At 42.9% G+C, this 18,177-nt stretch overlaps 1 protein-coding gene across 2 annotated transcripts in view; it reads right to left on the bottom strand.

The window, feature by feature from the left end:
- Positions 1 to 18,177, bottom strand: part of TBCA (tubulin folding cofactor A) — a 63,925-nt gene that overhangs the window by 18,699 nt on the left and 27,049 nt on the right. For both annotated transcript variants that reach the window (XM_073344184.1, XM_073344183.1), the window contains exon 2: positions 12,228 to 12,333. In XM_073344184.1, coding sequence (XP_073200285.1) covers positions 12,228 to 12,333 — 106 coding nt within the window. The remainder of the gene's footprint in view (positions 1 to 12,227; positions 12,334 to 18,177) is intronic.

Raw genomic sequence — 18,177 nt, 5'->3', positions numbered from 1 at the left:
CAGCATAGAGAGCATAGTCTAGAATACAAAAAGGTATTTATATCTTAGACAAACTGAAAATAAAATTCTTTAAAAAACAAACGAAAAAAAGGAAGCCCTAGCAAGGATTACAATAATTTCTTACCAATAGGCTTCTTTCAAAAAGTACATTAGAAAAGAAACACAAAGCTGAAAGCAGCAAGTTTAATATCACCTGCACGTCAGGAGTATTATTCTACAGAGAAGACAGATACAAATACAGGTTGCTAGCCTTTAAAGGAGACTGATTTGTGCTCATTAGTTAAACTCTCGAAATGCACAAATGAGTGTGTCAAACTCTTTATTCGCAACTTTGTAGTTCTAGTTGTCTAGATAAAAAGCCAGTAGAATTCAGATTATTAAACAGAGGTAATCTGTTTTTAGGAGAAAACCCAAAGGATTTTGAAAGTAATCAGACTGGAATGAAACTAAAAGTTGAACCTAATCTTATGTGTGTCTGATTTATGAGGAGAGTCTGAAACGTCGCGTATTCAATCCAACATGAAATTTAAAAAAAAACAGAAAGAAATTAGATTAAAAACCATTACTTGAGCCATTAAAAACATAAGTAATATTACTTGGGAATACTCAACATTAAACAAACATTGACTTGTTCAGACCAATATCTTTCATGTTTGAAGTCCTGTTCCACAAAATACAGCTTCAGTAACTAAAGGTATAGTTAATTCTAGTCTTCCACATTTTAACTTTCAGGAATCTGCTCCACTTTTAAGTGGTGACTAGTGACAACAAAAGGATTCAGCCTAATCCTCGAGAAACATGAGAGACTCAGTGCGAGACTAGGAGGAGCAGAACTTGTTGGATAAAGGACATGAACACCAGCTTCTCAAAGGGCTTGTCTCCCCATGAAAGCTAATCTGGAATAACTGGAAATTAATCCACTAGTACTCCCTCAAAGTGGATTAAACTAACCTGGAATAAGACATTCTTATTCCAGAAGAAGAGTATTCACATATGGAGTTAACCAGGAATAGCTTTTCCAGAATAACTCCCTATGCAGACTAACCCTGATTATTTATATTGCCTTATTTGCACATGGAGGAAACCTGCTCATTAGCAGCACTCTATGTATCTATAGCAAGTAGAATATAAATTCTGAGAAAAGGCCCTTAGATTCTGTGGTGTTAATGTAGAAATTCTGTCGTAACTTCAGATAAATTAAAGTGGAGGGTTTTTGAATCTGGGAGGCAGTTGGGATTGTGGGACAAGTAGTTGGATATTTCTGCTAAAATGATCAGCTAGTAAATATTTAAAACTATTAATAACACTCCTTTCAGTTTCAGAGTTACTACCCCATGGAGAGGAACCCAAGAAGATCACACCTCAGAGCTAATTCATACTGTACATGGATTCAAATAGGTATTAATATGTAGGTTTACATACTCAATTCACATTTATTTCTGCAACCATAAGGACTAGATTAAGAAAAAGTTAACGTGGCCACAGAACTATAGAATACACAAGGTCTTACCTATTAGTCCATACTGGTGGCTACGCTGCAGTGCAGAAGACTTATTATAAATCATAGAATATAAGTACTGGGTAAAGGCCTTGATTTACTAACCATTACAATGGCTAGGTTGGGGGAAACCCAAATTTGTAGAAAAACAGTTACTATCTTTTCCACAACTGTTGTTCTTCTGTGTTGTTCCGTGTGCAAGCATAAAAGGCCCCAGTCCCCTCAGTTCCTTCCTGGCAGAAAGATTCCAATAGAGATGAAGGAGGGCAGGTCATGGAATGGACACTTACAACATACCTCTAAGAACAACAGTTACGGAAAAATTTGTAATAGTTTTTTCTTCCTTGAATGACTGCACGTGTATGTTCTACTGTAGGCCACTCAGAAACCATCCCAACTGGAGATGGGTTCGAAGTCTATTTGAAGAAGAACTGGAGGACCACATGTCCAAATTTAGCATTGTCTCTATGTGACAGATCACAAAGTGAGAAGCAAATGTGTGACATGACAACAAGGCTGCTGCTTTGCAAGTGTCTAATATGGGCACAATAGCTAGAAAAGCGGCAGAGATCACCTTTGAACCTAAGTTGAATGACCCAACAAGCTATCCAGCAGTTTCACATTAACCAACTGGTAACACAGTCAAATACAACTGGTTATCCTTTACATGGAAACGGGACTGCCCTTCATTCGGTCTGCAAATGCAATGAACAGTTGAGCATAAGATCTGAAAGGCTTAGTCCATTACAGATAAAATGCTAAAGCTCTTCTGACAAATTGTGCAGTTTCTCCTCCCCTTTATTACCAAGAGGATTTGAGAAGGTTGGTAAGAAAACTGCTTGGTTAATATGAACAATGGAGACCACTTTCGTGAGAAGACTTCGGTGAGGATGAAGGCAGATGTCTGTGTAGAAAACCGTATCTGGAGGATCTGATACTAGAGCCCTCAAATCCCCCACTCTCCTAACTGATGTAGTGGTTACTGAAAATGCTGCCTTCATCAAAAGGTGCAACAGAGTGCAGGTTGCTACAGGCTCAAAGAGGGGAGAGGCGGGGGGACACCAATCAGCTTTGCTAAGACTAGATTCAGGCTCTATGGTGGAATAGGGTTCTGTACCTGCGGAAACATTCTGTCTAAACGCTTTAAAAAAATTGTACAGCCATTGTGTTGGAAAAGAGAAAGGGGTTATCCCAGGTGTGTGAAATATAGCTGCTAGGTATTCTCTGATCAAGCTAATCACCAATCCTTGATGTTTGAGGGACGGAAGATAGTTCAGCACATACTGAATAGAAGAACAGGGGCCCAGATGGAAAACCTCTTCCATTTAGACAGGTAAGTAGTTCTAGATGATGATTTCTGACTACTCAGCAACATATCCTGAACTTCTCTAGAGCAGGACTCCTCCGCCAAAGTTAACCTTGAAGCCTCTAGGGTGTCAGGTGAAGGCTTGAAGTCTGTAGTAGAGGAGGCAGGTGTGATTCTGTGAAATCAAGTATGTGTGAAGCGGGAGCAGGGATTGACTGAGAGGTCCAAGAGCTTGGGGAGGGCAGGGGGAAGTGTTGGTGGGGCCATGCAGGAGTGATCAGTATAAGACGGGCCTTGTCCTGTTTGATCTTGCACACAACTCTGTTCAGAAAAGGATTGGAAAGAAAAAAGCATACAGCAGACCCTGATCATGGCAGTAGAAAAACATCCAATAATGAACCTGGACTGAGTCCGGCTCAGGAACAAAACTGGTGGCATATTCTGTTGTCTTTTGTCGCTACGAGATCCACTTGAGGACACCCTCAGAGCTGGAAAATGGATCTTGCTGTGTCTGGGTGAAGGGACCACTGCTGGTGATGAATAAACAATCTGCTCAGGCAATCTGACAGTGTATTCTGAGCCCTTAGGACATGGCCTGCTTTCAGAAGTAGAGCTGCTGATGTAGAAGTCCCAAAATAGGATTGCTTCTCAGCAGAGTAGTGAGAACTGCATCCCTTCCTATTTGTTTACATAAAACAAGGCCGCTGTATTGTCAGTCAGCACTAACATGCCCCTTCCCCTGATGTAAGGAGGAACGCCATGCATGCTGATCAGATAGTCAATACACGAACATCAGGGAGTTGTAAGCTGAGATTTTGATTAGACCAGAAAACTTGCATCTGCTGGGGTCCCAAGTGAGCCCTCCCACCCAGGTCTGAGGCATCCAAGACTAAGGTAAGAGATTGTTGAAGTGGGGTGAAGGGAATTCCCTTTCAGACATTGGACAGATCCGTCCACCAATCTAGGGAAGATACGATCCGATTTGGTACATGCACTAACCTGTCTATGTGGTGCCTTCTTGATGAATACACATCAGCCCACTGGCCTTGAAAGAGTCTGAAACTCAGCCTGGCATTTTGTACTACAAAAATGCATGGTGCCGCCATGTGCCCCAGCTGCCTTAAACAGTTTCTCACTGTGGCGAGACGATAAGCCTTAAAGTCCACAATGAGGTTTCGTATTACATGAAACCTTGCATACAGTAGTAAGGCCCTGGCCATTTTTGAGTCCAGGACCATTCCAACAAATTCTACTTTCTGAACTGGAAACAGGACTGACTCATCCGTGTTGATCAGCAGGCAGACTGCAACGAAGGTGGTTGAGATTATGTTTATGCTGAACAACATCTGTGTCCTGGACTGATCTCTTATCAGCCAGTCATTCAGGTAAGGGAAACATGGACCTCTGAAGAATGGTACTACCACCGCCGTACACTTTGTAAATACATGCAGGGCAGCTGAGACACCAGAGGAGAGCACTGTGAACGGATAATGGAGACCGCTGACAGTGAATCTCAAATTTTCTGTGGCTCTGATGAATCGCCACATGGAAGCAAGCATGCTAGAAATCAAGAGCAGCATACTAGTCCTCTGGCGCCACAGAAGGAATCATGGAGGCTAAAATGACCATCTGAAATGTCAGTATTTTTAGGCACTTGTTTAACGCCTTAGATCTAAAATAGGCCTGAGACATCCTTCTGCAGGTAGCATCAAGAATAAAACCCCTTTCCCCTGAACAAAAGAGGGACCTCCTCTATAGCGCCTACAAGGAGAACCAATTGTATCTCTTGCAGTAACTCTGCCTCATGAGAGAGATCTCTGAAGATTAACAGGGAGTGGGGGTGGGGGGCGGGGGAAATAAATTGGAGTGTATATCAGACTTGCACCACATTTAGAATCCAGCCATCTGTTGCGATGTGGGCTCAAATATGACAGAAGTGAGACAGGTGGTTTGCAAAAATTAGGGAAGAAAAGGATGGCCCTCTTAGAGCTGGCAGTCTGCTCTGGACCAACCCATCAAAATGAGCTCTTGGAGAATGCTACCTGCCTTGAAGAACAGGCAGCTGCAGAAGTAGAGGGTGGTAGTGGGCATCTTTTGTAACTTCTGCTAGTTCTCCTCGGCAGGTCTTGGGCTTGCTAGGCAAATCCCTGAAAATGCTGTGACTGGTGATGATAGAATGCCTTTTATTTCACTGAAGGGATGTGAATGCCCAGGGGTTTCAGGGATACGCTAGATTCTTTGAGTCTGTACAGAATCTCATCAGTTTTTTTTCTGAGAAGAGCGATGGCCCTTCAAATGGGAGATCCTGAACTGTTTGTTGCGCCTCTAGAGGGAGGCCAGAAGAGCATAACCAAGACTTGAGCCTCATCGTGATGGCAGAAACCATGCCAGGAGCTGCAGAATCTGCTTTGCCAAGACTTGCCTACAGAGCTGTTCTGGCAACCAACCTGTCGTCCTTGATCAATGTCTGGAACTCCTGTTTTGCATCATCTGGGCACTTGTCCTTGAACTCAAACTGTATCCCATAAGGTGAAATCACAGCACCCCAGCAAAGCTTGCTAGTTTGCAATATGAAGCAACAACCCAGCTGTGGAATAAAGCTTCCTCCCAAATAAGTCCAGCTTCTTGGCCTCTATTTTTTTGGGCTGATGCCTGGTAACCCTGTCTGTCTCTCTCTCTCTCAATGGCTGCCAATACTACGAGGAAGCCCTTAAGGTGACTAGAGTTACTTGAACGCCAGAGAGGGGACATTGTACCTCCTATCCACTTTTTTTTTTTTGCACAGTCAGAGGCAGGAAAGCTTGAGTCTGCCAAAGAACCTTTGTAGGCTCTAAAATAGCTCATTAGTAGCGACAGCTATTCTAGCTGGGGCTGCAGATGCCAAAACGTCCACCAGCCTGTATGATTTTTACAGAATCTCCTCCAAGTAGATATCCAGGGCCATAGTCATCCTCCCTCAACAACTCCCGATGAGTCTTAAAATAATCAGGAGTTGGAGAAATAGGTTCCACTGCAATTGCCTCATCAGGGGATGAGAAAGAGGATGGCAACAGTACGAGGAGCTGGTCCAGTTCCTGATCCTGTCGCGGATGCTTGTGAGAAGGGTCCTGATTGTGCTTGGTGCTGGCCTTTGTATCGATGCTAGGGTGTTTGTGGCACTGATGCTCCTGATGGCCAGTAGATGAAGCCGGTTGTGGTGGATATGGGGACGCTCTTGATTGGAGGTGGGGGAAACCCCACAGGTTCCAAAAGGGTGCATGGCCCAAGGGTACTTTCAGTAAGCCCCTTGATTAAACTGAGGCTGAAATCAGGGTGGGCAGGTGCTTTACTCTTGATGGTGAGATCAGCTGGGCTAGGGCACATAGGATCCCACTTCAGGGTCTGAAGTGGCAGTCTCTTCCTGAAACCAAGGAAATGTGCTCTGGGGCATACTTTCTCTGAGTGCCCCCCTGAGATTTTAGATGAGCTTGACCTCTTGGCTTCCTCTGAAGATCCTGGGACTGAGTCTTACCTACAGTAACCCTTCTTTGGTACCAGTGATGCCAATCTCTCTCTCGATGCCAGTAATGCTGGAGGTGAGTTACTGACTGATAGTGAGGTGCTCAGTACCCGGACCGAGGTCAATGGTTCAGATAGAGGACGTAGCACCAATTCCAGCAGCAGATATTTCAGTCTGGCTGCCCTGTCTTTTTTGGACCAGGGTTTAAAGTGCTTACAAATAGCACATTTGTCACTCATGTGACTCTAAGGCAGTTGGGATGAGGATCACTGTTAGGCATTGCCTTCCCACAAGAGTGGCAGGGCTTGAAACCCAGAGAGTGTGGCCTATCTCCAGTACCAAGCAGTTCCACACAAATTTATGATTTTTTTTTAAACTTACTATTACACTAACTACTGAACTACACCAGGGGTCGGCAACCTATGGCATGCATGCCAAACATGGCACGTGAGACAATTTTTAATGGCACGCTGCTATCTGCTGGACCCGGGCAGACAGCAGCGTGCACTAAAAATCCTGCCCAGCCCGGCCCACTCTTTTCCGCCCCCCGCCCACTGCTCTCTCCTTGCAAGGCAGGCAAGCTTCCCCCTCACCCTGCCTCTTCCTTCAGTGTGCTGGGTTCCTGCCCCTCCTCCTCTCCCTCCCTGCGGCTGATCAGCTGACGGTCCTTGCTACAGAGGGGGAGAGGTAAAAGCGGAGCCACAGCATGCTTCAGGGACCTTGGGGAAGGGGGTGGAATCAGGGCATCTCCCCTCCAGCCCCCTGCCGTGAGCTGCTCAGTGCAGGGGGCTGGGAGCACCCCCATGACCCCAGCCCACACCTCCAGCCCTCTGCCCTGACTCCTGCACCCCCCTCACACCCGAGCCCCATGCCCTGACCCCTGCACCCAACTCCACAATCCCAGCCCTGACTCTGGCACTCCCCACACATACCCGGCCCCCTGCCCTGACTCTTGTACCCTCCTCACACATACCCAGCTCCCCCACACCCCATGCCCTGACTCTTGCACCCCCCACATCCCCACTCCCACCCTGAGCACCAAACTGGAGCTCCTGCACACACACACACACACACCCCATTCCCACCTGCACCCCTTGCACCAAATGAAGCTGTCCAGGTAAGCACTCCACACTCAAACCTCCTGCCCCAACCCTGAGCCCCCTCCCTCATTCTAGCTCCTGGCCAGATCCTGCACCCCAACCCCCAGCCCTGTTCTCAGTGCACTCCCACTCTCACCTCAGTGCAGAGAGAGGAAGAGAATGGCTAGAACCAGGGAGAAGGTAGGTACCTACTCTGTGTAGATAGGGCCGGGACCCCAGACTGGCAGCGGGCTGAGCAGGGCCGGCAGCCAGGACCCTGGCTGGCAGAAGCTGGCGGACGGAACCCCAGACTGACAGCGCGCTGAGCGGCAGCGGGCTGAGCCACTCAGCCCACTGCGGGTCTGGGGTCCCGGCCGCCAGCCCCGCTCAGCCTGCTGCCAGTCTGGGGTTCTGGCTGCCAGCCCCTTGCCAGCCGGGGTCCCGGCCGCAGGCCCCGCTCAGCCCGTGGCCGACCTAGGTGAACAGAACCCCAGGCCAGCAACGGGCTGAGCGGGCCGGCGGCGTAAGATCAGCATTTTAATTTAATTTTAAATGAAGCTTCTTAAATATTTTGGAAACCCTGTTTACTTTACATACGACAATAGTTTAGTTATATAATATATAGACAGAGAGAGAGACCTTCTAAAAAATGTTAAAATGTATTATTGGGACGCGAAACCTTAAATTAAAGTGAATAAATGAAGACTCGGCACACCACTTCTGAAAGGTTGCTGACCCCTGAATTACACTAACTATACAGGACTACAATGAGCACTGTTTAAATGCTTGACTAAAGACTTGCGGAAGCAAGGAAAGGGAGCTCCAACAACTGCCACAGGCAATAGGAAGGAACTGAGTGGCGTGAGGGGCACCTTGACCCTTTATGCCTGTGCACAAGGCAGCAGAGGGCACTTATGCCTCCCAAATGGGGACCCCTAAGTGAAAACTCTTCAACAACTGTACACTGGCGTGCACAGACACCTACAGTGTAATGATCATGGGCAATCACTCAAAGAAGAACTACAGTTTTTAATCCCTTTTTAAAAAAAGCACTAGAGTCCATTGTGCTGTTTTGCTAGAACGGATGAGATTTTTTGTGGCATTTTGCAAAGATTTTATTTGCAGTTTACACTTGATAAATAAATTCCGAGTTGTAACATTTTCCTGCCTGATAATCTTAAACTCATATAAATCTTGTGGGAATCATAGAAGTGTAGGACTGAAAGGGACCTTAGTAGGTCATCTAGTCCAGACCCCTGCACTCAAGGTAGGAAAGCTCAATCAATTAAAAAAAAAAACAAAAACCAATTTAGTATGAAATCTGCTTTTGGAAAAAGCTATTAGGCAAACATATTTTGGCTTAGGATATGGTGACTTGGATGCTTGAAGCATAAAAGTTATATAAGCCTTCCTTTATTCCATAGTATTTTCTCAGTTTTCCCTCTTGGTTTATCACATTTTTCTGGCAGTATGATTTGGGTCAGGTACGATTCTTTATTTAAACTGGTGGAAAATCTTCAAACTCTAACCTGCATCTATATTTTCTTGAGAAAAAAAGAATATAGCAAAGTATGATGATAAAAACAAAACCATCTTTAAAGCGGTAGAGAGAATTTCAATTTTTTTCCCCAAAGGGGACTGGGGATGGATGAAGATATGGAGCTTTTCACTTCTGAAACAGTGTGCCAATTCACAGCCCATTCGGGTAAAGAGTGAGCTAGAACGGTTAATATATTATGTCTTTTGGGGACCCTATGTGAAGTGAGTTGAGGACATCAGCCTAATTAGTTAGTAGATGGGTGTCTATATCACTAAAGCTGTACAACTAATATTCCTGCTGGTACACAGTGAAGAGGACAAGGGTTGATAATTCATAGCTGAGGTACACTGATTGAGAGCATTAGGAGGTAGTTTGCAGTGCCATTGCTTAGGATGTACCAGTGGCATATAAACAAGGACTTCAGGCCCAGAACCTTGGCTGAGGTGCACTGGGTACAAAAATGGCCCTTTGTACTCCCATAATCATGGGGCAACACTTCACTGACCTAGTGCCCGGCTGCAGGACAGCAATCTGAAGGCTACTGTAATTTACACCAGCTGCCAACAACCCCAAAGAGTTGCTACTGGAGCCATGGATCACGAAGCTTCAGAGGAAGCCCCAAACCATACTTCCTCCACCAGCAGCCAAAAGAAGGGTGACAGGAAACACGAAGGTGGCACACAACCCCCTAAATATTGTTCCCTACAGGGGGAAATCCTACAGGCTCCAGATCCACCATGTTTATATCCACTTTGTGCTGGTGGATTGGTGCAAAGTGATGGAGCACAGCCCAGGATTAGTGTCTCAGTCTCCCGATCTGTCAATTCAGCATGTTTCACCAACACTCACTTAAAAATAGAAATTTCTTCAGGCACTCATGTGCATTGTTAGATAATCTGTGTTTCATTGCAAAGTCACAGCTAAAAGATTTACTAGTAAGTGGCTTTACTTGTAAGTGGTTTTCCTCTATTCCAGTTTCTCCCTTAAAAAAATTATAATGATAATTATTATAATATATTACCTGATCAGAGTTCCCAGAACTGGATTTCCTACCCCAGTTAATATACTATAGACTAGCTAAAACTTTAGTTTTACTTCACACAACTGGATCTAGTATCTAAACTATTTCTGTAATGCTATTCTACCATCACTGAAAGATACAGAAGCTTATTTATAAATATTAAAGATAGAGCTAAATTCTCAATTTATTATAGTTAAATAGTTAATTCCAATTCTTAATAACGATATAACTAAATAGAATTTTCTTGAAGTCCTTTTAAATATGTAAATCCCATCCCACATATATTCTGGAACAAGTTTTCCACTACTAGAAGTATCTTGAAATTAAGGGACTAGTGGAACAAGCAAGCACACTCACTCTGTTCAGCATCCTAGTCTTTCAGAACTTAAAAATTCCTTGCACTCTGGAAATTGTCAGAGCTGCGAGCATATACCAAAAAAGAACACTAAAGCAGCTGTGTGAAGATGTCATCTGAGGAATCAAATGGCAGCCATTTTCATAGTGTACTGAGAGCCTTAAAAGTTATGTCTAGACAGCTTTTGGGTGTAGGTCTTGCAGCCTGGATCAAAAGGCCTGTGTTATTTGGGCTCATCATACTAGTGCGCGAAAAACAGCAACATGGATTTTAGGGCTTGGGCTGGAGCTCAGGTTCTGAAACCCTGGGAGCAGAGTGGGCTTCAGAGCTCAATCCCAAACATCAAAGCAATGTCTCCACAGCTATTTTTAGCACGCTAGCTTAAGTTCCTCAAGCACAAGTCTTTTGACCCAGGCTTCAAGACTTGCTCCCAGAAGCTGTGCAGACATACCCACAGAGCGAATGGAGGCCATCCATTTAAAAACTGTTGTCACTGGCTCCTCAGAAGACATCCTCAAAGTACTGCTTTACCATTCTCTTTACTGCAATAGCTTCAAAGGCTATTATTGTCAATTATGACAATTTCTTAAGAGTAGGTGAGGAAATTCCTTGATGCTCTCAAATAATCTGATGAATTGGGACACTGAGCATCGGGATTGCATTCACTAGTTCCAATTAGTGTCAATGAATCTTTAAAGAAATTATTCTCATTTCTATTTCAGTAGAGCCTAAAAACCACAATCAGTGATCAGAGGCAGTGAGATTATACTTCTATAAAGTGGTATGAGTAAATGGTGCAATGCCCTCCAAATTCTAAATATTTCTTTTAAATAACCTGGAAAGGAGAAAAACCACACAGAGTTGGGCTTGTGCCATTTATGATTAATAAAGGCAGCGAGAAGGGAGATTTTGTTGGTTTTTAAATATTTTTTTCTGCTTGTTTTTTGTTACATTAGACACTCAAGGTCTCATTTATTCTTCCATTTGTCCAGGAAGACAAAGGATAACTGGAGAACCGTTATTTTATAACACCAGAGACAATGCAAGTGAAGCCTGATTAAGACTGAAAGTGATTTTAATTCAGACTGTTTAAAGGTTGGGGTTTTTTTTTGTGTGTGAATATCTATTGAAAAGCAAATACCTAAGAAATGCTTGGGGGGAAAAAAAACCTGTTAACAATTCAACACATCCAATTAGAAGCTGAGAAAGATCAGTCCATACTGAATATCCCAGGGGCTCCCAAAAAAACCAAACTCTGTATTCCTATTATTTCTAAAGTAAAAGCAAGCAGAAAAAAATTCCACATTTTAAAACAAAACAAATCAGCCGGACCTTAATTCATAGGACCAAAAAAAAAAAAAAAAAAGGGGGGGGGGGGGAGGGGCCTTAATTCATAGGCCAACATAGCTACCACTGCTTGGTCAGGTGGTTTATTATGTCGACAGCAGACCTCTCTTCCGTCAGCATAGAGAAGCTACACGAGTGATCTGACAGTGGAGCATCTACATTGGTACAGCTGTGCCGCTGGAAGATCACTAGCGTAGACATGCCATTGGTTTACCTAAATTATTCAGAAAGCAGAAGGTAAGAAAACCCTCCTCAGACACCATCCTGAGCATTCCTGCAAGGTATGGAGCACCCTTAACTCAAAGATGAGGAGGCTTATCATTTCACAGGAACAATCAGTACCTTGCAGGATTGAGCTCCTTATGAGTCAACAGTTCTGGAAAGAGCAACATATTTAAAAATGCAAAGAATTGTGTACATTTGTATACTGCCCTTTTTATATTTAAGATAACTTAGTATAATGTTCATATCAGCGGAGCTTGGAAAAAGCTGAGAGATTCTTTCGTTAAAAGTCACTTTCAAATTTCCCCCTTTATAAGTTATAATGCTTTAAATATATTTTTAAAATATTTTAGAACATACCTGCTTTTTAATTCCATAATCATCACTTGCTTCTGCTTTCATTCTTTCAATTTTTTCTTCTTGCTGTTTTGCTTCTTTTTCATACATAACTTTCTCTTTTGCCAACCTGAAAACAAATCAAATGATTTTGTTTATACACTAAAAAAGCAAGATTAAGCTGTATAATTGGAAAATGACATCATACCCAACAAAAATAAAAATACAGCAGCCCTTCAAGAGGCTGCTGTCTAGTTTTATAAAAGTTAAATTCTTGACCTTTTAACGAAGGATCTAAACACAAGTGGATAATAGAGAGTACCTCTATTTTACTTCTGGTTTTATATTAAATATCATGGATTATTTCAACCAATATTCACTTAAAAAGACATTCTGCTACTCTGTTTCAAATATTCGACAAACCAAACGAAGTAGTAAATTCCTAGCTGCCACATGCTTTACTGATAGAGGAGAAACACTTGTAGTCTGCAATGAGGGATTCCAAGTCACAAAAGACAACTGCTCAGATTCAAGTCACGTGGCTTTTGAGTACAGATATGTTACACAAGGCAAAGAGTAATAAGCTATGTTTGCATCTCAAAGATCATAACTTTTCAGAACAGCCCAAGAAACAATTTTAAAAAATTACTAACCTGTTCTATAATTGTTCTTTGAGATGCATTGTATATCCATTCCACTTTAGGTGTATGCACACAGTTCACCAGAGTCGGAAATTTTCCCCTTAGCAGTATCTGTTGGAGCGGCACACACACCCTTTGCTGACAGTACAAAAAGGGTGCAACCTGACTTCCCTCAGTTCCTTCTTACCTGAGAGACTCCTATATAGAGGGGAAGGAGGATGGTCATAGAATGGACACATGCAACACATCTCCAAGAACAACAGTTACAGAACAAGCTGTGATAGTTTTTTCTTCAAATGATTGAACATGTCCATTCCACTTCAGGTGACTCACAACCAGTTCAAACCAGACGTGGGTTTCAGAGTCTACCTGAACAAGAGCTGAAGGACTTCTTGTCCGAACCGGACTTCTTGTCCGAACCTTGACATTGTCTCTGGAATGCTGAGAGGTGTCATGAAGAGTTGTAAATGTATGCACCAATGACCAAGCTGCAGCCCTACAACCGTCTGTTATTGGCTCTTGAGGTAAAAAAAGGTGCAGAAGTTGCTTGAGATCTTGCCAAGTCTGCTACCATCCTGCTTGGCAGGGTTACGTTGGCAATGTCATAGCACATACATATGCAGGAAGAAATCCATGACAAGCTCCTCTGTGTTGAGACTGTAAGACCCTTCATCCTGTTTGCAACTGCTACAAACAGCTGGTATGACTATCTAAATCGGTGGTCTCCAAGCTTTTTACCTTGTGCTCCCCCCCCCACCCGTCTGCCCCTGAGAGCCGGGGTGCGGCCAACAGCCCGGGTCAAGACCGGAGCTGGGTGGCGCTCCCTGCGCACCCCTGTGGGGGCTGGACCGGGACCCAGTCATGTCCTGCCCCCCCCCCAACATTCTTCTGTATCCCCCAGGGGGCAGGCCCCACAGTTTGGGGACCTCTGATCTCAACAATCTGGTTCTGTCCAAGTAAAAAGCTAATGCCCTTTTGACATCCAAGGCATGGAGTCTCTCCATCCTTTTGAGAATGGGGTTTAGGAAAGAAAGTCAATAAGTATATTCCTTGATTGAGGTGGAATTCTGACACTACTTTAGTCACAAATTTCAGATGTGGACAAAGTAAACTTTGTCCTTATAAAAGATTGCATAAGGAGGCCTCTACCAGAGCAAGGATATGGGTCTCTGGTTCACCACAGGACCACAGCTGGATACCAGGAGGAGGAGCCTCTGGAGGAAGGTGAGTGATGCCTTCTATCCCTGGAGCAAGGGGCATAGGAACATAGGAGCATAGGAACAACTTAGAGCAGTCGTTCTCAACCTATTTACCACCGTGCGCTGCATCCAATACCACCTGTATGGCCTTGAGGATGTCACATGGGCCACAGCTCTGTGCTGATTGGGCCACAGATTGAAAACCACTGCCTCAGAGGAAGAATCAGTGTCACCTGACCAGAGATGCACTGTACCATAAGGTGTCGAGGTCCGATGGAGTGTCTCCAGAGAGATCTGTACCAGTGACCGTATACTGGTTTTACCTCTGGAAGGCACCAGGAGAGGATTCAGTGGACAGTCTGAAGTCTGCCACGGAGCTGAGGGTTTGACCTTACTTGTAGGTATGTCGACAAAGTCTGAGGATCAATCAGTACTGGACAACTTGTCTCCTATGCTGCTGGAGAATCTGGTACCAAGAGACTTAACAGGTCTTGCACCGCAGCATATGCCTCCGGCGTCATCAGTACCAAAAGGTTCCCCTGCTGTTGCCGCATTCAATAAGTCAGTACCACTGCGAGTGTAGGCCTCAATGATACAGGCACTGGTGCTAGAATCAAAAACCCTGAGTGAGACAAAGTCAGTACCAGGGAGCATCTCTTCCCAGAGGATACTCTGCCCTGCTCTCCAGTTTGCTTGCTGGTAGACAGTACTGGGGACCTCAATCTTTTGAAAGAGGTTGGCTGCTTTGAGGCATGCTGTCTGTGCTTCTTCCTCACCACTGGAAAAGTGGAAATGCTGCAATGTTCAGATGTGCCCTAACTGGCGTAGAAGTACTCGGTGCCCGCCCTGAGTGGGACAGTTCAGACAGTGGACACAAGGCGGCCTCATGAGAAGGAGACAAAGACTCAACTTCCTATCCTTTTTGATCCAGGATTTGAAATATCTACAGATTTGACAGTGGTCCTAGATGTGACCCTCATGCGGCATTTGGAATGACGGTTACTTACTGGCATAGACTTGCAGCAGATGAAAGGCTTAAAGCCTGGAGGCTGAGCATGACTCAGTACTGAGGGTCAGCACTCAGAACAAGCACAAACTGACAATCTAAGCAAAACTAAACAAAATAACTAAAGGTCTAACTAACTATTGAGGGGTACACTAACTATATATATTCTTGAGAAAGACAGAACACTTGCAAAGCAAGCCAACACACTGACTACCAATCATGGGCAGTCAGAGGGAACTGAGGAGAACTGGGGGCCACCCTTTATACTACTGCACAGCAACATGAGGCAGCTGAGGACAGGTACCACTAAGGGGAAAAAAAGTCTCCTACTCTGGTGCACTGGGCATGACCACACCTGAAGCAGAATGGACATGTTCAATTACTCAAAGAACTGTAATTCTCATTTTAATGTAGATAATACTTTGACAGTGTAATCATTTCCACTATTTAGATTAGGAGTTCAGACTTTGATAGTATGAGCCATATATTAATACAGAAATGTCTTGCACATATCCTGCCTTCCTTGCACAATTGTGCAACCTTCTCCCTTCCCTGTGGTAATTACAGCAATGCCTTATATGGAAAAGGAAATTCAGAAAGTATCTTATATTTTATCCTCTTTTAATGCAATTTGGTAGGTGCAAGCAGGAGGAGCAAGCCTGCATGACCAGCCAATTCTTCAGTTCAAGAATCTCTTCTAGATCACAGTTACATTTCACACCACAGTACCTAAGTGAGTAGATGTAATTCCACACATCAAATTTCACCACAAAATTATTATTACAAAGTCAACTTCCCAAGCACAGCATCTCCATAGCATCAAGGTTCTTAAAATGTTTGCTCCAAAGGGTCTTTTGCAAACTCAGAATCCCAGAACTAGTATGTATCATGGTAAGTAGTAGACCCATGATTTTACCCTTAACTAGCACCAGCATATTGGAAATTTTCTTAAAATCTGCTTTTTCAAAGGGGGAAGAGACTCATTTTTAGCCTTAACACTGGACCCAGATTTGGAAACTGGATGCTCTTTGATATAATCCCCCTTTTCCAGAAAACTATTAAGATCACCTTAAGTAAATTCAAGTCTAACAACTATAGCACTGAAGATTCCAGTTTAATAGAATTCCTTTTAGTTTGTGATATGTTCTCTACATAAAATAACACAGTGTGCCGGCAAAAATTATGTACCACAAACTCCCATTAGCACCAGTAAATAAAGTAAAAGCTTGACTTTTCTGGCTGGCCAGCTGGCTGCTCAAAGCTGGCTATTATTGAGCAAATTCAGACACCAACTGCTCAGGTTTACTGTATGATTCTATTATGATGACCAAAGAAGAGAAGGATTTGTATGGATACTAGAGATTTGAATAACATGTATTGAGCTTTTTCTGGTATAGAAACTTCATTAAAACCCACACCATTAGCCAACATTAATGTACTGACCAAAGTTTCCATTATATACACTTCATCTCTATTACTTTCTCAAAATAGTGACTGCTAAAAATAATGTTAGGGGAAAGATGAAAGGTGGTAAACTGAATGGCCTGATAGGGTCACAATGTTCCCTCTAATTTGACAGGCCGTGTGTGCAAAAAATTTATTCTGTGCAAATTATTGTGCTTCTGTGCAAATTTTTGTGCGTGTGGTGTTTCACCATTTGCGCAGGGTTTAGGATCTGTGCGTGCGCGCACATCTTAAAAGGAGCAGTGGTCACAAATACTTTGGAGTAGCAGTAAACCTTTCTAAAGATCAGTTCTGGACCTGGCATCAGCATGAAAAAGTACGATTTTATAAAGGACTGGATAACTTTACGATCAGGATGGAATGCTTTAGGTCATGGCAAAAATATTCTTTTGTTTGTTAAGTTCCCCCCCAAAGTTAATTTTTCAAACAGAGATAGTTGACTTTTGAATTACTGTACCCAAATTCTTATTTACAGGTTGTCTGATGTAATATTTAAATTTATTAAAATGAAATGTTTAAGCATTATTCTTATAATTAAACTCAACTGCATCATTAAAACGAACATTTCAGAATTTGTTTGTATCAGCTAAAAAAGCTACCTTAAGCTTATTATATATGAAAACATAAGTGACAATCAACTAATGTTTATATTCGTAAAACAACTCTAGGATCAATGACTTTACAAACTATAGCCATACAGGCCCTCTCTTGGCAAATAAAAAGGTTTGTTTCTCCAATCACATAAGCACAACAGTGTTGGTTTAACACAATTGAAAAACCCCTGGAAGCTCACTAAGGTGCAAACTAAACACATCAGAAGCAGGGTTTGCTAGCCATGTTGTGGGTAAAGCTCCTCCCTAGGAAATAAAAATAAGTTTAAAAACACCACATCCACTTTGGAACTTGCTTACAAGTTTATATGTCACCAATATTAAAACAGTGGTTTAAACTGTGATAAACATTACTGCCTTATAAAAGGTAAAGAAAGACTGGACACACATTTTTCAGAATTTACACATTTTTGAACAGACTGTTCAGTGTGATGAAAGTATTTTATAAGTTACAGCTATTAGAGCTGGCAAGTACTTTGTGCCTTATTTACCCTATCTCATGAACTGTGGTAAGAAGATAAGCATCCCCAAGTATATGGCTGATGAAAGGATATTTACATATTATAAATGGTTTGTACAATTACAGTATACTATGCCAAAATAGCAAAAGAATTTACTATACTAAGTAAACACAGTCTGCACTTCTGAAAATAACCATTCAACCACCACTCCTTACGACCAAAAGACAGGACCATACGTTATAGCCCAGCTTAAGAAAAGGATACCAACAAAATAAATATAGTAAGCGACATTTTTCAAGCCTAGATGTTCATAACGTTAGCTCCTAAATCTACATGTAGACACCTATTTCTGTTTAAGCACTTTAGAAGTGGAACTTTAAGTACTCAGCTTTGAAAAAAGTGGCCAAAATATTTTAACCATAACCACTGTTGATAACTCCTTAGATTACAATATTAAAACTGAAATAGCAACAATTTTTCATGACTGATATTAACCTTCTGCATTCCACTCACCTTGATTACCAAAGTTAGACTAGTAATTTCACTTTCCACCGCTCATGCACACTACTGATGTTTGCATTCACACCACTGA

This window comes from Lepidochelys kempii, chromosome 5 (assembly GCF_965140265.1).
Source record: "Lepidochelys kempii isolate rLepKem1 chromosome 5, rLepKem1.hap2, whole genome shotgun sequence".
Classification (NCBI taxonomy): Eukaryota; Metazoa; Chordata; order Testudines; family Cheloniidae; genus Lepidochelys; species Lepidochelys kempii.
The sequence above is the reverse complement of the archived record's forward strand: the minus strand, read 5'-3'. Positions and strand labels throughout refer to the sequence as shown.